Genomic DNA, 15,145 nt, shown 5'->3' on the forward strand with positions numbered 1-15,145 from the left:
TCGCGCGAAAGCGCGCGAACGTCACATTTCGTTACTGTGAACTTCCACTGCGATCTTTGTTTTTAATTAATTAATTGTTTATAACACGAGTTATGGAGCCCGGATTTATCAAGGCAAACAGCGCTAATTTGCCTAGAATTGATATCATAATGCTGGGAAAGTTTTTGGCATCAAATAAAGATTTTTGTTCAGCTGAATTTAGAAATGTTAAAACTTCCATGTAAGTATACTAGTTTAATTAAAAAACAATGAGAGATGAAACCTAACCTCGAAATAGTTATTTACATTATAAACTATGCTAGAATCTAGAGAACTATGTAATAACTTACATCAAAGTGATCTTCACAAAAATAAAGTTGTACCCTGGGCAATATTGCTTTTGAATCTCGCTTTGCAAGTTTAAGCCACTTGTTTCGTATTTTTTTATTGTGAGGAACGTACACAAATAACTTATCAGGAGTTGTTTTGGATGTGTTCTTACACTGGGGGACCCCACAACACCTATGCCCTTTCGAATTCATATTTAATAACACAAAAAACTTAATTATTGCACGAGCGTTGTTCACTTGCGTCTTGTAATTTCAGTTGTGACGTCACAAGTGACGACATGACACTGACAAGCGTTTTCGCGCCGGATTTAAAGTGGACAGAGAAAAATGCAATTATTTGATAAAAAAACTTCGCATTTTCTTAAAATTAATAATTTTTCATATAAAATAGACGTATACCTACATCATACAAAGGAATTTAAAAATTTGTCATCATGCCTATTTGTCTCCCTTCCCTTCCTCTTCCCTTTGAACATATTTTTATTAAAATTATAAACTGATGTATTAAATTGGTAACGAATACATTATTTTAATAACTGAACGAAATAAAATGTAACTACTGTATTGGTGACAAAATAACAAATAAAAAGGAGTCGCAGTCAGGGATCGATTAATCGATTTATTTGGTGACAGATCTACCATTTTGAGCACCAAGCTATTATTTAAGTAATAAAACTATTATTATAAGAACGAAGTTTATATTCATGTAATGCACTACAATTTTATTGGTAATCCATCTCATATTTTACACATTATATTAACAATAATTTGCTAATTCATACCTGGGAACACTCTTTGTTTATCTGAGAACGAAAATATTTCGTGGCGATAGATCTATTTATTAGGTGATACAACTTGATGACAAATATAAATTTTGGTGACAAAAAATATAGTTCCCAATAATTTCTGGCCTCGCTAAAGTTCGTAGTGGGTTGGGTATAGTTTAATTTTATTATCTTTAGGTATATTTTTATTTCTTCATTTTGCATCAGGAAATCTCATGTGTGTCGTCTACATTCTCGAAGAAAAAACAATTCATTTCCTCTGGGACGAGGACATTTCAATTGTTATTGTTGTAATTGATCACAATAATCTCCTTGTTACTATTGTTACTTATGTATTTTATTCATCTGATCTGCAGCACCAAGGGAACTTAGGGCAACGTTAGTAAAAACACAGTTTCAAAGTTTGCAATCAACGTTTTAATATCATCATCGAGAGAAATACGTACATGCTTAATTAGGCTCAGTTTAAAATCTTATCAAAACATCTTGTATAGTATAATTAATGATGTAAATAAAAGTATATCAAAGTTTTTATAATATAGGAGACTACCAGACGACTTAGCATAGAAAAGTTTATAAATCTAACAAGTTTAGGGTTACAATACAGATAGGTACTCTAATCGTCTACTATCCTCGTGTTCTCCCGATGCCTTCTTCCCTTCCTCGACCTGAATCTCTTTTTGCAGGGCCCTCAGGTCACAAGTATCTTAGCCCTTATCTTTTAATATAAATTCTTAAATACAGTGCATCCACACCCAGCGCTCATGCATAAAATTCGACAGCACTTCCGATAACTTTATTCTTCATAATGTGCGTCAATTTTATCGAGGACTTCAGTATACCTTACACAAATATACATCTACTAGGTTTTTGCACCTTCCTAAGTCACTAACTTAACCGAAGATCTTATTGCTTGTTTAGACACTTCGCCTGAAAATGTTGTCTAGGATTTTGAAGAACAGTTCGTGGGGCAGGCCTCTTGTGACCTGCTGGATTTGAGTCCTAAGGAGATCGTAAGTAGCGTCTTCGAAGACAGAGTATGTGTGAGGCAGCTGCAGTTCCTCATACAAGTGCCTGATCTTGGCGACTGCTTCAGGGTCTGAGCTGCCATAGTTCTCTTCCATGAATTGCCTCTGTTTCGGTGTTGCCCTCTGCAAGGCGACGACTGCGAGCCAAGTGCATTTGCCGTCTTGGATATCAGTTCCGTTCTTGCCTGTGACTGCTGGATCTCCGAAGCAATCTAAGAAGTCATCCTGTAAGAGAAATCGTTTATTTTAGTCATTGAATAAAGGCATCTAAGTGTAAAGAAGACTGAATTGAAATCATGCTAGTATCACTTAAATTCTATTTTTACAACACAGAAAACCCCAATTTATGATAAAATCTAATTTCGAATCAAGAACGCGTGAAAATGAAAAGCGCCACTCATAATGAAGTTAAAAACAACTCTCTATCTGACTGAACAAATATATGCATACGCAATCTTTACATAATTTCTATTTACAGTAAATGCCACTTATAATTTTACGATAACCGTACTGACGTCAAAGCGAATAAGTCCGTAAATCGTAAGAAAACAAGGAGGTTGAATAACTCACTTGAATTTGGAAGAATTCGCCCATCTTAAGGAGGATCGTTTTGGCTTGTCTATGGGTTTCGGGGTCCTCTACGCCTGTCATGAGCAGAGCCAGTGTGACTGGCATCTGGAATGTGTGGTATGAAGTCTTGTACTTCGTGATGGCTTCGTACTTCTCCATTGTGAACAGGGTAAGGTCGGGCTTATCCGTCTTAGCCATCTGGTTTTCTAGGAAGTGGCCGATCGAGCATTTCAACAGCATCTGAAAAGAGGTTTATTGTTATAAAACTGTTACTGGTGAACATTTTCGAGGTGCCCAAAAGACAAGGCTTTGCTTCATTGGTTCGACCTATCTGAAATTAAATATCGAACTCGCGAACAGTGGGGGTGGTCTTAACAATGTGACTCTGCCCACCTATGATGGATGAAGGCACAATATAATCTTACTTGGTACCTACCTAATGAAAAAACCGGAGTTAAAGAAAGTTCATGTCGAACAACAGAACCTGTTTGGCTTCGTCTTGGCATTACTCCTGTGTACTGTGTGTTTGTATGTAAATAAGGATTACGTAAATGTGTTGTCCTATTTGTATACCTATTGAACTGAATATGGGTGAAAGTTTAAGGCCTTTGGTCTATAACCTATGTTCCTATGTAGCTACACATGGCTCAGTATTGCACTCGAAAATCAGATTAGATACCACGTTGTTTATTTTAATAAAGCATGCCTTAATTAATTCGATAATGTCAGGATTCGGTAATCAAGGTATTTTTGCAATATGGATTATAGATAACGTAACTAATTGGAAATTCTTTATTATACTGTTTATTGATCACTGCAATCAATGCTGGCCGAAAATACAATCATTCATTTCAATTCACTATCGATATTCCTATTCGTATTTTAAATGTGATTACTTTTCAAACTGTAATTAACATGTGCGTTTAGTTTAATGACAAAATTAACAACTATACATTTTATTAGGTACCCATGTTTTAATCAGAAAGTTACATAAGTAGGTACATAATCCTTTTTATATATTTCGTGTTAGAATATAAGGTACGTACATAAATAGAAGTGCCTTTAAAAACAATACATTAAATGAAGTCATACCTATGTTCGTACAAGCAAGCTATAAATCATAAAGATGCATTGTCTTTTGTTTGTTATCAACAACGCGGTAAGTGAAACTCATTGATAAAATAAGAAGTAACTACCAACGTGATGACACATTCGTTAAATATTTCCAATTAACGCAGCTATTGTTTTAATGAGGTAAACTCGTTGAGTAGGTACCTAGTTTTGTTTCACGCGCAATTCAGCTGCAAAAACACGTGTTTACAACGTGGTTGTAATAAACGCGGTTAGTTTATGTTATTACGAATTTGCGTGTTTTTGTAGGAAATGAAGACATGCATACAAAGTTCAGTTGATGATGGATTCAGACGGAACAACATGCCAAAAATAAAATGCGGCCTATTTATCTTTTGAAATTACGGCATCAACTTTTGGATTACGTTAATCTATAATTTTGTATTGTGTTAAGATAAGGCACTGTTTAAATATGGGAATATTTTGAGTAATTCCTTATTCCAAATCATCAAATCATGAGGATTACAGAAAGATTAAACATAATTCCAACAATAACAAAAAGGCTATCTGTCAAAGGAATTTTGAACTTCGAACGGCAAAAAAAAAGCCCAAGCCATAAACAACAGATAGGCTATCAACCAACCTCATTGAATGTTTCAAGGACGGTTCTGTAGTACGATTTGTTGTTGAAGTGACGTTTGAGGGTTGAGAACATGGCGGCTTGGACTAGAGCTGCATCGCTGATGCCGGTGAGACCGACTTCTGGGTGCTTGTACCAGCAGGGGGCGCCGCGACGCATCTCCGTACCTTCTACGATGTCATTCTGCAGTAACTGGTGAGTGTGGAACTGTGGACAATAATTTTCATTAAATAATGGCAATGGGATAGTTTAATCGGGTTGCATTAAAGCTGATTTAGACACAATTTATTTGAAGGCATCTCTTTCAACTTAAGTAATTGTCAAATAAGTCGATGATTTAGAAGTAGTAATCTCCAGAAAAGTACACATCAATTTTGCTAATAAATTAAAGAAAAGACTATCTAGACTCTGGTTTATATTTGAACGTCATTGGGTTTATAGAGTAGGTAGTTTACATTGTTCTCTAGGAAATAGGTACTATTATCTAAATATACGACTAAACATCGTCATAAAGTGCAATGATAGGTGGGGAGATCATTTTGGTTTATTGGTTTGTTTTTAGATAAATCTATTGCAAGCAGGTACCAGTGAGGTTAATAATATTTCTACAACTGATTTACGCTTTCAGAAGTAATATTGTACAATTGACTTATCATAAACTAGATTATTGATGTCGATTGTCGAACAGACCTAAACCGTCTAACCACAAAAACTTTTAAACGTCAGTTTAAGACTTGTCTAAAAAAATGTCAGATTATGACGTTGACATATGGTTAATTTTGCAGCCACAATTTTTTTAGACAAGTGTAAAACAGACGTTTAAGTTTTTGTAGTAAAGCCAAAAGTGTTTTGTGAGAAGAAGCTAAGATGTTATGATGCCTTTAGTATTATCATTTGACTAAAGTTTATTGACTTTGACGACTTGACACAAGCCATTCCGAATAAGGCAGCTTATAATAAATTGGCAAATAGAGTCAGAGCTGACAAATCAAGTTTCCAAATCTAGCTATGATCAATAGACTTGACGGACAACCGAATTTAATGCTAATATTCGTTTGTTCAATATTATTAGCTTTTGGTAGCTCCGGTGAATACTAATAAACAAATGCAAACGAATTTTTGAACACGTGACCTGATGAGCTGAGTTATCGATGAAAATAAAAAATAAATATGATTTCCGAATTATACGTGGCTTTGGTTAGATAAGACTCCTACATACATATGCTATTATCATTTGCTATGTGCCAAACTTCCAAGGTTAACCTCATGTGGGAACTTGATAAACCTGTTTTTTTTTTGTTATGTTGTTAACTTATGTAATTCAAACATGGTAGGTTGCCGGGCTTGTATCATTTTTTATCTTTCAAAATAATAATAGTAGATAGGTAGGTACCTACCTAAAAATTGAGATTGAGTCGTTACGGTTATTGAGTTTTAATGTTGTTCTAACTTTTGATTCTATCAGAATCTCTAATGACGGCAGCGTCAAATGAAGCTGATTGTGTTTTAGTTGTATGCTGATTTATTTCAAAGTTTTTCTTATAACATACTTAAATGTAGATATATTACCTAATTGTAGTAACTACCTATTAAAATTTTTGGAAAATTATAAAGAACTTACCATTTCAACGCACCAGCCCATCATATTAGCCAAATGAATATTCTCAGGCGTCAAGTTTTCTTTCTTTTCCAGCATTTTGTAAGCCAGCACTGTCGCTAGACCTCGATTCTTTTTACCGTTCGGCACGTTGTATTGTAACAGCTGCAACAAACAATAAAATAAGTCTTAGGTATAAACGCAGTAAAAACATGCTGAGAAAGTTGAGCAGACTGTGATTGTGCTTCATATTGTTTGTTTTTATTTAATAGCATGATATCATCGTGGCATACGTTTAACGTATATTAAATGTAAATACAGACTTAAGTAGGTGTCTATACAACTTAATTTTTCCAATATAATATTCAATCGATTGCATAAACAGGTAGGTATACAAATATGATATTTATGTCAAAAAATAGCTATGTCTAGATGTAAGTCAGCCTTGAAAATACAGCGCAGTTGAATATTATTAACACATTGAAACAAAAAATGTTAACACGATTATAATAAGTTAGCTTTGCTATGGTTAATAGCGTGACCACATATTTTGATACTGCGTAGTTTTGGACTATTTTTTGGTCCAAGTTTTTGTTATGGTCAGATTAATTTTGCAGATAGATAGGTAAGCTATGATACATATTTTTGCACGTGTTATAAATTAATGCCTTACGTGCTGATTAAGTGCATTTAAACTCATCTAAATGGTGCTGCGTATCTATTTTACGTTTGACGTCAAAGCAAACTCATTATTCTTGTTTGTATTGCAATTATAATATAGAATATAATTAAAAATGCATCTTTGCAATTACGAGAACCTAGGCAATTTACAGAAACAATGAATGAAATAGATGACTTAAAAATAGAAACAACAAGATCAATTAAGATGTGGACATTTGGCTGTTATAAAAACTGCTAGAACTGAGCAAATTAGTAGCAATGGTTTATTTTGTCATTAAAGTAAGTACTGCAATTTATGACTAGGTCTAAAGTCCATCCAGACACAGCGGACGAGTTTCTAGTCAGTTTTTATAACAGGTTTGAACAACGCACTTCACTTACGACTGACCGTAGCGACATGTAACGTACCTTAGCCAACCACTTGCTGGCTTCTGGCACATCAATGTGCTTGCCAGTCTCAGTGAGGTCCCTCACGATGTCCGGGAAGCAAGCCATGAACTCCCGGGACTGGTCCTTCGACACGGCCAGTCCTCGGGTAGCCATCGGCATTTCCTGCGTTGTCAGGGTCGACAGGTATCTACACATCAAAAAATATTACGGTGACTAACTTTTAGCGACTGACTTACTACAGAAATGAGATAATGATAATGAAGAAAATTCAATCATCAGAATGATAAATTAGAATTCAGATTAAGTTATCTACGAGTTACCTACTTAATAAATAATGAGCACTTCATTGATAAATCTTAATTACCTAGGTGACGATAATATCTTCTTTGTTGCTATGGTATTTTAAGGGTATCGAGTATTTGAAAATACCTGCAGTCTAATGGTAATTTTATGAGCAGCAGAGTAACTTGAAGCGGTATCACGCACCTTTTGCATGGCACTTTATCATGGTATTGAATTCGCAATTTTAATAGTAATATTGTCATGCAATAGCTTTGTTTGAGTTATTTTTAGCTTTGTGCCCACATAATGATGTAAACTCAATGCATGATACGGCTTCAACGGTTACGCAAAGTTTATGTCGTGGAGTTCAAATGAGTTCACTGACCTGTGATATTTTTGCAGTTTCAAAAGCTTCTTGGGACCAGCTTCGTCGTTCTGCGGTGACTTGGTGGATGCTTGGTCCAACCTTGGCACCATGGCATCAGAGTTGGTGACACTGGTGGTCTTGCTGATTTGCCGACGCATCTCCTTCTTGTAGATCTGTAGGATCCTATCCAAACTTTTCTTCGTGGAGAACATCTTGAAAATCTTCTTTTATTCTCTTTTTTCCAAATAGATTTATTAGTTTAAGAACTTTTCTTAGTACTTGATCAAGTGTTTAATTCAATAAAATATTTCTTATAGTTTTAATAGGTGTAGCGTCTGTTCGCGTTGGGCTTGTAAAACCGACTGATTCTTTGTTGTGTTTTGCCTCCTTACGAGCTCCAGTGATACGCTAGCGACGTCTGTAATGTTTACATTACTTTTATCGATATCGACGCTTTAATCCCAAGTACTGTGTGAACACGTGTTAATTACATGATATGCCTTTCTTGGTTCAATAAAATAACTCAAAATGTGAATCAACACGTGTTGATTTAACGTGCTTTTTGCATACTTATCATCTGTTATCGACAATTTACTTCCACAACACCTATTTAGGTAAAAACACTTTTGGAGCTCATATTACAAAATAGTTCAAAATTGAAATTCTCTCAAAATTTTCGACAAAAACAATGTCGGTAAAACAAAATTCCCAACACTACGATGCGCACTCAACAAAACAAACGGGCGCAGCTCCCCTCACCCCAAACCTCAACACGCGGGCCGCGTCACGTAGGCACCCGGCAACCGGAGCGAAAACACACCAAACAACGAGCACCGAAGGCCTACTTCTAACAGCGGCCGATAAGAAACACACAAATAAGTCCATGATAAGATTCAAGAAAAAAGGACTTCTATAGTTACAGCTGTCATAGAACATCATACTGATAGTAGTTTGTGGCTAAATCATTGCTCTAAGGTTCTTTAGTGTTGGTAGTTCCAGTTAGATATTAAGTAGATCTTCTGACCCTGCTTACTGGCTGTACAAGCGCCGCTCCTCAACACTCATCGTACCGCCCGTGACCCAAAATATGCAGAACAACTTGTACAACGGCTTTCAGATCACGTACGACTCGAGTCACACGGCGAGAAGGTGATCAGCGTCCGAAAACAAAATCCTATAAATGCAGTTTTCTGAATCGCCATTGGTTGTATAATGCAACTTTATATGGCAATCGATCAAGACTTCGGAAGAATGCTAGTAGTCAAGATCTCGGTCAATGGTATGTTAAAGGATAATAGGGTGGTATGATGTAATTATTTATGCAAGTATTTTACTAGTCATGGTTGGCGAATAAAAGGTTCATTCATAAAAGAATTGTTTAACTTATATGCAAATGTCTGAGAATATTAAATGGGCAACAGACAAAACATATTAATTAGATGGCTATTAGTCATTCAAGCATTAATTAGTCCAGTGTTTCGTTTATTTTCAGCGCTGTAACTATGCTGACAGACAACGGACTAATATGGATGATGAAGTAAAAATTTAAAAAACATGAATTAAAATTCCGATAAGGTAGTAAGCTAATTGCAAACTTTAAAAAAGACGAATTAGGTAGGTAATCTTATTTATTTTTACAAAGATGAACAATGTCATTGCTAAGGATCGTTAACACTTAACTAATACCAATTAAAAATGCACAGAAGAACGCATGTACATAATAATACAATTAGATAAAATACACACAGATGTCAATCACCCGGATAAGAAAATTGGAACAAGGGCTAATAACATTTCTTTTCGGTAATAAAAGGGAAACTTAAATGAAATTAGGTATTGGTTTCATAACGAATCAACTCGGATGGTATTGCAACCGGTTGAGTGGCGTTTTCGCAAGTTCTGCGGTGCAGTAGAAATATCTCGAACATCAGATTGCGACTTGGAGTTAATGTTAGAATAGATCGGCTTCTTAATATAATTAGTTCCTAATATAAAGTGGATATATTAGGTCCACAGAAACCGTTTTTTTTATTGTTACCTGAAAGGGCAAAGAAAACCCTACTTGGGAAAGAAAAAAAATATCTACAGCTCTATACAGTCACTTAATTTATTCTTTTTCTAAACTTTTTAATGCATACCGGAAAAGACATGCAAACAGGTAATCTGTTTACTTCATTTCAAACATTATCTTTACATAACAAGCTAAAACTATTAATTTTAATAAAAATACAACTCAGAAGATATGGAAATATCTGTTCGCTTAAAATTAAACAAGAGCTGTGATAAAAAAATCGAACCACGCGGCCACGAACATACGGCGTGCAAACATCCTTCAATGTTAAGTTCAAGATTCAATACCAAACTAGGATCAAGATTGTTTACTAACGCTTTAAAGTTCGCCTTCTTGAGAACAGTAGAATTAATAACCCATACATTGGTGGGTGCATTAGCAATTAACTTTCGATTAATTGTTTTAAGAAGCAATGTATTATTGGTCACGTATATAATTAAGAATAACAAGCCAGCGTCGACAATTGTTTAATTGTCTTCTCGTATCTCGTTTAAACTTGGAACCGTATTGTTGCTCTTACGTAACGGTATGACTGTTTTGCAAAGATCTTAATTCCACTGTTGACGAGAAAATCTTTATTAAATATTTGATGTGTAGATATTTACGTCTTGTTTGAATTTTACTTTCGCGTACATTAATAGAACAATGAAAATGTTTTCTTTTAGAGCACGTCTCACAAGGCGAGCTTTGTTGCAGCATGGTTCATTCATTCATTCGTTTACTCGAGTAGTTCCGATTTTCTCTTTCTTGATATTAATCCTCGATATTAAGAACCATGTGGATTATATATATTCTCAATACCATACTAAGTACCAGCTCATCTTGCAATAGTAAGCATTAGCACATCATCGTCCGAGCCTTTTCCCCAACTATGTTGGGGTCGGCTTCCAGTCAATAGTAAGCATTAGCTATGCCTACTGAAAAAGTGAAACTCATAATAACCAGAGAAATAGAAACTATGATATCTGAACAAATTAGAAATAAAACTACTTAGCTATAAGGCAATGTTGCAAGAAAATTACAAAACAGATATGGCCGATTTACTACAGGCCATTGCAGGTGCAACCTTAAACTATTTTCGATGATTCTAGAACATTGCTCTATTGAAAAAACTTTGGCAACAGGTAGGTAATACTGGCCGCAAAAAAGTAACAATAGAACGTAATAACAAAGAAGTAAAAACTTGATACTTTATGTGTACGAAGTCGGTACAGAGACAATTGTTATTTCTTGTACCAGAGTTGAATGGTTTAAATTTTGGAAGTAAGAGGTGAGGTGTAAAATGAAAAGTTAATATGAAGTACCTCGTAATTTTTCTTGTGTTTTATTGATGGTTTTAAAGCTAGCTCCGTAGTGATAACTTGCAGTTGAAATGGTTTTGCGATTGGGAATAGCTTGTTATAGACCTAAGCGCAGTTACATATTAAATTAGATACTGAAATTAAAGAAAAAAACAGTCAAACAAAATAAGGATTTTAGGGGCTAACTAGAGCAAACTGGTACTCTGAAGGTAATTGTGCATGACTATGAAGATACCTATAGGTACTAGAACGCATCATCCATATAAACGAAAAATTACATGGCTTTTCTAGTTTTAGCTGGGGATTTACTAGGTCAGGTAATGATGGCATAATAAAACAAGTAAGAGCAAACACCATGACTAATTATTACCTCGACACATTGTAAAACAGAGGAAAATAAAAATGTTGACATTCCTTTCAAGGTTTTACTGCATGCTGCAGATAATTACAATACCATATGTACCTGCATTATTCAATTTATTTATTCATATACATTTTGGGTATTACATATGATCATTATTTTAATTTTAGTAGGTTCCATCAAAGTCTGCCTATGAGGGCAATGGAGATTGTATGGACTTTCGAAGTATATCTTGGACACCAATGGCTGATAAAAAGGTGAATGAAAACATCTTGAGGAAACCTGGACTATAAAGTCTGAAATCACCAACCCGCGTTGAGCAAGCGTGGTGATTAATGCCAATCCTTCTCCGTGTGAGAGGAGGCCTGTGCCCAGCAGTGGGACGATAAAAAGGCTGTAACAGATAACAGATGGAGATTGTAGTATTAATCAAATACACTAATTTACATGTAATTTTCAACAAAATCAAACTACATACATTTTCAACAAACTAAATTAATTAAAATGTCAAAGTTAATGTATAAGTAAGTCTATGTGTAAAGTAACGATTCAGTCTTGTGTAATCAAATATTCATATTAAACCAGTAGTCGTTATTATAAAATCTATGAAAAATTCCAATCACAGAAGTTATACTATGTAACTTTTTACGGTCGGTTCGTGTGTAATAAGCGTCGACAGTTAAGAATGTACAGAAATAGAAAATAATCATCCTTAGGTACTTGCATAAGGTAATGTTATTGGTCTTACATAATCGTTGTAATAATATTATAGTATGCAACCATGTAATTGTGTGGTGATCTTTGATGAGACGCCGTTTCAGGAATTGGCGTACATACGCGCTTACTTATATGTACAATTTCTAGAAAATTTCAGTAAATCATTATGTTCTCATGTCATTATAATAAAGCATCAGGCGATCATTAATTATCATAACTATCATCTGAGTATGGTAGGTATCTGGGGAGCAATGACTGGGGTGTTTGTTGCACTTCTTCTCAGCAAAACCACATACGTAAGTTGTGAAGTGCGAGCGTTTTGGGGGCTGTCTTTTGTAAATGTTGACAATCAAAAGCGCTGTTTGGCAACCGAGTTTGAATTGTATGAGAGTCTAGTGTTTTACTAGATGACACCTATATACAAAGGTGAAGGGTTTAGATACGCAACTTTTCAGGGCTCCACTAGTGTAAAGATCTTACTGAAAAATGAGCAGTCTATCTGACCTGACATTTGCAAAAAAAATGGTAGCTAGGCACTGTTATGATCAAGATTTTGAATCAAAGTAGAAAACTTGTTTTAAATACATAATTGATGTCTTCTTATCTTGTTATGACTATGGCATAAGTAAGTTGTTTTCTCCTTTCTGACTATTTAAATCTTGTCAATGTTTGACTTCTTATCGCGTATTTAAGTAAATACATTTATGTACTTTGACTACATTATTTTATTACCTTTCAGCCTATTTTTAAATGCGTATTAAGTTTATTGGTGCATATCCAATTGGTCTTTGTATAAAGAACGTTATTTTTAACATGGCGAATTGTAATAGTTTCCCGGTTTAACAAAAAGTTTTCATTCTTCTGTGTTTAGGTAGTTTTTAGATTTGAAATCGCCTATTCGTATAAATCGCTGGAGTGCCTAATGTGAAACTTTATGAATATTTTCAGTCGTTATTCCCACGAATTAAATCAACGTTTATCATGAAGTTATCATACATCTATAGTTAGTAAGCTAGCTTTGTAGTTTTAATCCCTTTTCTATAGGAGATCGGTTTCAAACTAGTAACTCCGCCCGAATAAAATAAGTAGTTTCTTAAGGAAAGCTGTTTGTAATCATAAGTAGATCTCGTGTTTACAGTATCGGTTACTATATAATTACCAGTCACTCTATAGTCCAAAAGTATAATACCTATTATCTCTCACACCATTCGCGGGAAATTACAAATGTGATTACTTACGTTTACTATTGTTGACCTGATATTCTATTAACTACGCAGAAACTTATGATACAGGTGCTTTGATTACTACATAGTTTACACAAGGAGATGAGAGTGGCTATTGTATCAAACCTTATATAATTGATTACTACATACAACTACATTTGTATTCCGTATTCCGCTTATTCATAAAAAAAATATGTGACGAGTTCTTGTACAGATTAAGATAGCACGTTCCCAGGATTGACACTGTTGATAAGTACTAAAAACATGGTGGTGATTCCGCCCACCATTATTGTACGTATTTTCGCCATTTTGTTAGTCCTCTGAACCATCATGGCGACCGGTAATCAGGATTCTGGATCAGCGATGATGTGTGATGACCGTGCGTTCGCTGCAAGGTCATGAGTGTTAAACAATATTGTAATTAATTCGCTTTTGACTAGCGAGGTGATGCGGTTTTGTTTGCTAATGAGGTTTATTAAGATGGGCGTTTCAGAAAACTTTAACGATTGCTTTTAAACGGCTGTGAGCGAAGGACTGTTAATTCCAGAACCTCGTGTTCCTAATTCAAAATTTTCAATTGTTTCTGGCCATTCTGTGTTCTAAACTAAAATCTAAATATGAGTACTAGCGTCCTAAAAGTAAGCTGATGTGTGGATCGGAGCTCAGCAGAACTAGATTTTTTAGCTGTACTTTACACATGATAACGGTATCGATTATAACAAAACCGGTAAATTGATCTGAAAGAGCTGTTTACATAGGTACCGTTATTGATTGAATTTTGATCACTAGAATTTAAATAATTATAAAACTGACATAAAGTTTAATAACATTAGATGATGATTAGGTATGCACACGTGTAGGAAATCCTTAATTCTTCAAAATTACAAGACTCTAAAATGTAATTACACATATGTACAAAAAAAGGCTCAGTTTTCCTGGATTTCTATGGATACATATTCTATTCCTACTCATACAAAGTTAACAAAAAACTCAACAGTTTAAGTAATCTTAAACATGATAGGTAGTGCTTTCCTTAAAATACCTACTACTGCCAATTCGTTAATAATGATTTATTTTCTAAGTAAACAGTAACAACATTGATCTTAAGCAATTTAAGAGAACTTAACATACTTATTCCTATCAATAGCAGCTATTAATTAAGGACAGACATGCTTTAATTTATTAGTAATAGATGTAAATCTCCATGGTGCGCATGCGTGGAGTGACGCGTGATGGCGGATGGCGCGCGCCGTCGCCGCCATATTGGATGCCGTGCGCCCGCACCGACGACTCATGCCATTGTACGTAGCTTCCGGAAAAGCGCACTCTTTGGGGTCACTGAATGTATGCGCGGTAAGTTTACTGTCTCATAGAATTTATGAAAAATGTTGTGTCTCAGCTACGAAGTCTACGAGTTGCTACGCGTCTACGAAGTTCCTACTAATGGTCTACGCAAGAAAGGCAAGAAATAAAGGTGGTTGTAGACAGACGGGTCTTTTACCATTGCCGATTCTAAGTATATTATGTGAAACAGGCATGATATGCCGGTGGCTAGACATGAACAGTTCGTGCTTAGGTATTCGTTTTAATGACCACACAGGTTGCTCGCACTGAATTTGTTAGTGTAACAATAGTCCACGCATGTCCACAAAGTACAACGATATTTGTTCGGCCACAAACACAACTAAATACGGATCTTTATGGAAAATTAGCGATGCGTAGCGATGGTGTG

At 35.1% G+C, this 15,145-nt stretch overlaps 1 protein-coding gene across 1 annotated transcript; it reads right to left on the bottom strand.

Moving 5' to 3' along the window:
- Positions 1–1,508: 1,508 nt before the first annotated feature.
- Positions 1,509–8,100, bottom strand: LOC124638393 (farnesyl pyrophosphate synthase-like). Its single transcript, XM_047175344.1, has 6 exons — positions 7,759–8,100; positions 7,110–7,278; positions 6,045–6,185; positions 4,427–4,630; positions 2,713–2,952; positions 1,509–2,367 (listed from the first exon to the last, which is right to left on the bottom strand). Exons 1-6 carry the CDS (start codon positions 7,950–7,952, stop codon positions 2,032–2,034), a joined length of 1,284 nt encoding a protein of 427 aa, XP_047031300.1. The 5' UTR covers positions 7,953–8,100; the 3' UTR covers positions 1,509–2,031.
- Positions 8,101–15,145: the final 7,045 nt, after the last annotated feature.

This window comes from Helicoverpa zea, chromosome 17 (genome assembly GCF_022581195.2).
Source record: "Helicoverpa zea isolate HzStark_Cry1AcR chromosome 17, ilHelZeax1.1, whole genome shotgun sequence".
Lineage (NCBI taxonomy): Eukaryota > Metazoa > Arthropoda > Insecta > Lepidoptera > Noctuidae > Helicoverpa > Helicoverpa zea.